This window comes from Glandiceps talaboti, chromosome 1, assembly GCF_964340395.1.
Source record: "Glandiceps talaboti chromosome 1, keGlaTala1.1, whole genome shotgun sequence".
In the NCBI taxonomy this organism is placed as follows: Eukaryota; Metazoa; Hemichordata; class Enteropneusta; family Spengelidae; genus Glandiceps; species Glandiceps talaboti.
This window is the reverse complement of record NC_135549.1, coordinates 31,332,870-31,340,021: the sequence shown is the minus strand read 5'-3', so window position 1 is coordinate 31,340,021 and position 7,152 is coordinate 31,332,870. Positions and strand designations below refer to the sequence as shown.

General features: G+C 35.2%; 1 protein-coding gene across 1 annotated transcript; it reads right to left on the bottom strand.

The window, feature by feature from the left end:
- Positions 1–230: 230 nt before the first annotated feature.
- On the bottom strand, positions 231–6,938 carry LOC144438682 (uncharacterized). The gene is made up of 5 exons (XM_078127827.1): positions 6,780–6,938; positions 6,537–6,564; positions 2,643–2,840; positions 2,091–2,240; positions 231–1,545 (listed from the first exon to the last, which is right to left on the bottom strand). The coding sequence occupies exons 1-5, from the start codon at positions 6,897–6,899 to the stop codon at positions 1,334–1,336; spliced, it is 708 nt and encodes a 235-aa protein (XP_077983953.1). The 5' UTR covers positions 6,900–6,938; the 3' UTR covers positions 231–1,333.
- Between the last annotated feature and the right edge of the window lie 214 nt (positions 6,939–7,152).

The following is a 7,152-nucleotide window of genomic DNA, read 5'->3' as shown; positions in this document are numbered from 1 at the left end:
GTGATAGGGGGATCAGCCTGTTTTTGGTTTTACAGATGGGGGGGGGGGTGACAGTGACTTTTTGTCGGTCCGATTTAAGAACCCCCCCCCCCCCACCCCACGCTGAAGAAACTGGCCGGTCCCTAACAACCTTGGCCTGCCCGGGTTTCGTCGCAAAGTGTAGTGTTTCTAGTTATATCGATAAAAACCCACTCGTGTACTGGAATTTGATGTTAGAACACTTTATTTCATTTACTGACAAGCAGCGTAAGCTTAGAATGTTAGAAAACAAGTCTGGAAAGAAAGTCTTGAAAGAACTTTAAAAGTATTTTAAACCACGAATGATGAAATCAATTTTAAAATGAGTCTTGTATGATCACTTCTTAGATAAATGTGATAACTTGACGTCAAGTCACGTTACATAATGAGGACAACGGCCCCTTGTGACAACAAAAGGTGAAAGCTAACTAGGTTAGCCCTTAATATTTTCCCTTGTGAAAAAAAAAAACTTTTTGAGATGACTTTTCCTATTTGTTTGTTATATTAGCATAGGCTGTGCTTCGGAAATAAATTCACTAAACTTTTGTTGTTACTTTGTTAAAAAAAATCCAACCCAATCCTAGCTGAAATCAATAAAAATAACATGCATTCATCGTACACATTTTATGAATAGATCTAAAAATAGTATCAAAGTTGAGTGATTTTAGAATCCAATATGGCCACCGAATACTGGTTCAGCCGACAATGTATGGAAAAATAAAAAAATTGACAATTTCCTTCAAGTTGAAAACAAGGCGCAGTGACACCCCCACCCCTCTTATCATTTCAAAAGCACCAGGAACAAGGTTTTGCATGACAAAGTTTGGAGAGATTTGAAGAACTTTAATTGTTATGTTAATAGATTTATGCAGAGGCAGTCACTAGTTAGTTTCTAAATTTTAGTTATGTGATGAAATGCTTAAAAAATGTGATAATTTTCACAGCATGATTTACGGTTACTAGGTCGTCCATTCACTGTCATCATTCTGATGCGTTAACAAATCAAGGAGTAGGCATGAAAGTGTACCATTGCCTTGGAAACGAATGTGTTCATGTTATTGTGATTGATTCAAATTATGAAGAGGGGATTTTGACAGTAAAATATCTAAAAAGGAGGTATTGTCACAAGGGAATATCAAAACTCGATGACAAGAATCTAACACACGGAGGCTACATGTTTTGACAAATACAATTGTTGCTGAATTTCATTTGCAGTAACACTTCAGCTCCCATAAAAATTAACAAAATGATGTAGAATTTCATTCAAACTCATTGAATAGTATTTCACATCTGGTGATGAGTTATGTCGTTTAATCTAGTGGAATTCTATCTCGCGTGCCGCCTCTAGGATCTCTTCTTCAAAAGCAGTGAGCTCTCTGGTGCCATTTCCAGCACGTTGTACTTTGGCAGCTATCTCGTTCATCTCTCGTTTGTAGGTCGTGAACTCTTTATCTATAGCATTGGCTGCTTGCATGGTTCTGGTCGTGTTACCATCCTTTGTTATCAAATCAATGTCACTTCTCTTGCCTATGAATTAAATTGTAAACAGATGTAATATTAATTCCCAGGGAGAAAGCTCATGTTAAAGTTTCAATCTGTATCAATTTTCAAGTTATCAAACAATTCCATATATATATATATATATATATATATATATATATATATATATATATATATATATATATATATATATATATATATATATATATATATATATATGTACTGGTTTACACACTCTCTCCTATTTATCAATTTATATATATATATATCTTCTTCTTAGTTTATTTACCTATCGACAACCAATCAATCTTTCTACTTACACATGCCATTCACATGCCAGTCATTTGCAAGTCATTATACTAACTATATTCGAGCCCAGACAATTATTTTCTAGTGTGGTCTCAGTTTCCAGTCCCAAACCAATCATATGCTAGTCGCATCTAGTCACGTTCCGGTGACAGGCTGGTCACAGGCTAGTTTCATGCTAGTCACATGCTCGTCACATGCCTATGTCATAACAGGGCTGTCAGATCCATAAATTATATATAATGTAATTCATAGATAGTACACACCTGTATAATCAACACAGCCATCGCACTCACACCATGCTGGACCTATTCCACACCAGCCCCAATTAGAACAACACCATCCTGGACATTCCGCTGGTTCACCATTGGGTAGTGGAAAGTTTGGGCCACATCTACCATCATCTCTATGTTTGACTGATGGGATAAAAAGAAGATTTAGAAAATAGACGTGTCTGATCTGTCAGCGTGAATGGCGAGGCCAAAAACTCCTCAAATATTGCTTTCCCCTTTTTATGATTGGGAAGGGGAAGAGAAAAGTTTGATTAATTATTTGTAAAGATGGTTTACATTTCACTTGAAAGTGTTTATATGATGTCGAAAGTAGGACATGGATATGTTTGAACAACATTTTAGACGGAAAATTGCATCTGTGTTTAGGGATGTTTTAGCGAACATGTCACCCTTTGGCACTTCCCAGATGACCTTCCTAATGGTAGTACTTAACCACAGGCAACACCCTATCTCTTCTTAGCAACACCCTATGATATCAAAAAAAGAAAACAGCTTAAATTGGAAATCTACTGAACAAATACGAACCTCTGTTATCTACACAGCCATGACAGTCACAGTGTGACCAACCAACACCACACCAACCCCAGTTAGAACAGCACCATCCGGGACAATCAGAAGGTTCGCCATTCCACTGTGGGAAGAAGGAACCGCATCTACCATCATCTCTCCATGATTGGTATTTGGACCATGGCCAAGGCCACTCTTCACTGGGTATTACTCGAACTGTAAACCATGACACATTGAAAAGTTAGATTTAAAATACATATCCTACTCTTATCAGAGAAATACTGTAATTGTCATAATTTCCAATGTTGGCATATTTCTCTAAAGATAATCGAAATTGGCATATTTCTCTAAAGATTTGTAAATAAAACACCATTATATACTAATTCTAGCTATGGGTAATTAGCTACCACAAAACACCATTATATACTAATTCTAGCTATGGGTAATTAGCTACCACAAAACACCATTATGCGATTATTGTCTTCATTATTGTCCTTCAAGGGACATAGTTTGGAACTGAAAACGTTTTTTGATAAACGTAATTGAGTGAACATTAAAAATGCATATAAAGCTAATCTAGTGTGTTGGTTAACTAAGGATACATACCCCGAAACCCATTATAATACATGCAATGTGTGACCATGTTTAGGTTGACCTTGGAGTTAATTGAATGAACCACCATTATAATTTACTACAAATTTGTACAACAAATTTCAAAGCTAATTCCTCACTTTGTTTTAAACAATAGGAATTAATGCAAAAATTGCCAAATGAATATGATGATAAGATTATGAGTCAAATTAACTCTTGTGCATTTCCTTTTGCCGTTAGATTTGGGGGGGGGGGGCGTGTCAAACGCTAATGAATAAAAATAGGTATGAGAAAAAGATTTAGTATGAATTGGATGTTTATATACCAGTACATGATGTATGGTTAAGGTTGTCAGTGATTTCTAATTATTAGGTATGATTCTATGGTGGCCCAATATGCACAACTTCCAGATCATGTCCCTTTAAACGTCTATGTAAGATGGTTCTAAATTCTCAGTATTATCGCAAAAGTGACGAGAACTCATCTGTTTAATTGTAACTGAGACCAGATTTAAACTTAATGCCTCCTGTAAGGGCAAACCCATAGAGTTTTGGGCATACACACATTTAATTGTTGGAATGCAAAATTCTAAACTGTATGCCTAGGTATTATACATGACGTACCACTTAATTGGAAAATTAATTATATGAAACTATGAAATTTGAAGCTTGCATAGTCAAGATATTGCCTAATTATTAAGAAATCATTAATTATGTAAATTAACCATATAGCTTATATGTTACAACATCAAGCTTTAAGTGACACGTGCACTTCTTCACCATCAGTGAATGTACTAGATTTTCTGAAATTTAAAGCTTGTATTCAAAAGATATTGTCTCATTAATTATCAAAATGATTATTGATACAAATTACATATCACAATTAAAAACTACATAGACAACTACATCGAACACGGATGATTTGTTATGGTTGATGGATGTACCAAGTTTAGTGAAATTTGAAGTTTTCATTCAAAGAAATAGCCTAATTACCGAAAATCATTAATTATGCAAATTAGTCATTACAATTAAAAACTATATCAACAGGTGTTAGACAATATGTGTGCTTTGTCATGGTTGATATACGTGCCAAATTATATGGAATATGAAACGTACAAAGCCAAACTTAATTACTGAAGATCATTTAATTATCCAAATTACTCATTAAAAGTAAAGACTATGTCAACAAGCTTCTGTGGATGGTTACGGTTTGTATATGCACCACTTTATATGAAATTTGAAGCTGTGATTCTTAATATGAAGTCTAATTACCGAAAATCATTAATCATGCAAATTACATATTAAAACTAAAAACCTGTGCCGACAGGCTTTACATAATGTGTTTTATTATATTCATATTCATATTCATATTCATATTCATATTCATATTCATATTTATTGACGAATTCTTTTTAAAAACAAGGACACATACGTACAATTACAAAGAAACATCATTAAACTTTACATATTACAAAAACAAACAAACAGAAAGACACATTACATACAGCTGAAAGTAAAAAAATTAAATACCAAAAAAGTGTTTTTTTTAAATCAAATGTGAATACTCAGTAACTTTATGTAGTTGAGGGGGTGTAATATTTTGCTAGCTGTAGTGTAGCATTACTGTTATTCATAAGAAAATTAAATTTTCTAATTTCGGCCAAACTTGTAAAGTTATAGTTATGTTATAGTTGATGTATATACCAAAGTATATGGAATTTGACATCTGCATTCTCAAGATACAGCTTAATTGCTGAGAATCATTGATAATTCAAATTACTCATCAACAGTACAAGCTGTATCAACAAACTTCAAAGACCTAGAACAAGTGCGCATTACTAGAGTTGATAACGTACCAAATTATATAACATTTGAAGCTTGTACTCTTAAGATAAAGCCTTATTACTAAAAACATTAGTTATGCAAATGACTAATTAATAATCATTGGATGTTTACCAAAATCTAATAAATTCTTGCCATTAGCATATGAAAGATGTGTAGCAAGTTTCATCAGACTCGATGCTGTAGTGTTTTGAGATAGTGTCCACAGGTAGGCAGACAGACACACAGAGACGCACACACACACACACACACACACACACACACACACACACACACACACACACACGCACGCACGCACACATGGACAGACAGACAGACAGACAGACAGACAGACAGACAGACAGAAGCCAGGTGCAGCCGAGTCATTTTTTCTGACATTATTACAAAAAGTTAAAACATAGCTAATAAACACTTTTTACATATTTTTATGTTTGATTCAAGATTGAAGGGGCAAGTGAAAGCTGTTCGTATCTGCCCTCCCACTGCGATATTACACGACCTGTCCTCCCGCCAGATTTGCCTGCCCATTCACCGATCCCGGCAATTTTCGCCAAGGTATCCCCTCTCTCCGCTACCCTCTACCATAGATATTGCCTCTGTCCACTATTCGTTGAAGCCCTAATGTTAAATTTACTCAGGATGCTATTTGATATACTAACGACAAAACAGTTTCTCCTTCCAATATATACGTATTGACAGTTGTCAGTTGACATATTAGATTGTGCTGCAATCTCAATGCACTGCCTCGCCAGTTTCGATGACACACGAGGTCAAAAATTAATTATTGTATTACAGAATTAATTTACATCTTGTGAATATTGTAAAAAAAAAATAGTAAAATTTGTTTACTAACTTCCTGAAAAAATATCGAAAACTGTCCGCTTTGCCCACTGTCTTCCCCTTTCCCCATATCTTACAGCTTAAATACCGGGCCATTTTCCCCTCCCTCTGGCCAAGCTTGGTAATTGCCCGCCCACTGAAAAATCGTGTACGATCGACCTCTAACAGCTTTTTGCACGAACAGCATCGTTGGCTGCACCTGAAAAGCACTCCCTTAAGGGAGGTAAAAATGACCCAGGTAGTGTAGACAAAGTTTAGACCTTTATTGCTCAAGGTAACTTATACATAAATTCGTCAATCTTTACATTCAGAGAGAACCAAGATACACAAATGTTAAATGAAGTGGTTACACAAACGAGAGTTTATAGCCATATATTGAATGCAGTGAACAGGTGACAACGTTACATCGGACAACCCGTATCACCTTAGAGAGAACCATGGTTAGGAGACTTTGTTTCTTTATAAAATTTTGACCCTTCGTTGTATTCCTACGGTAAAACAAAGACCACAAAATGAATAAGAGTTCGAGGGGAACTATATGCCATTGGACAGTTGCTGCTTCATAGAAAATTGGATTAGTATTTATTTCTAAAAGATAATTTTAGCTGTAACGGAGTGAACTTTGTAAAATGGGTCTTACCTTCAGTCGCTCGTTCCTCTTGTTTTTCCTAAAATAATCAATCCAGAATTGAAAAAAAAAGTTATTAGCTATCGTTAATATACACCATAGTGTCAACTACTCGTCTTCTTTTAGCTTACAGTGCGTTCTAAAAATCGAGTCCACGTAATGTAATATTTTAAACATAGCTGTACAACAACAATAAAAAAAGTAAAATGCCTAGCGAAAAATATCTATTTTTTATGTAGTAGAATTTCAAGATACCTCGTCGGCAATTTTCTCCAACAGTCGTTTCATAACTTCGCGTTCCTCCTGAGCTTGAACTGTGTAGAACTGAAGAACAGCTACGAAACAGACGGTGATCGCCACCACTGAAATCTTCATCCTCGGAGTTGTTAGTGTCTTTGATAAACGAACTATAGATTTGCAGATATTAGTGATGGTTTGCGCGTTCTCAGGGCACTTTTATTTCTAATCTACATTTGCATAATAGAAATTTAATTGGACGCATGAGAGTGACATCATCGTCTGCTAAAACTGGATTGGACGATATACTCAAATACACCCACTCTTGAATCATGTTCATGAATAGATAATTAGTTGATGTCAAACTTAGTTTGTCTCAAGTTGCAGCCCT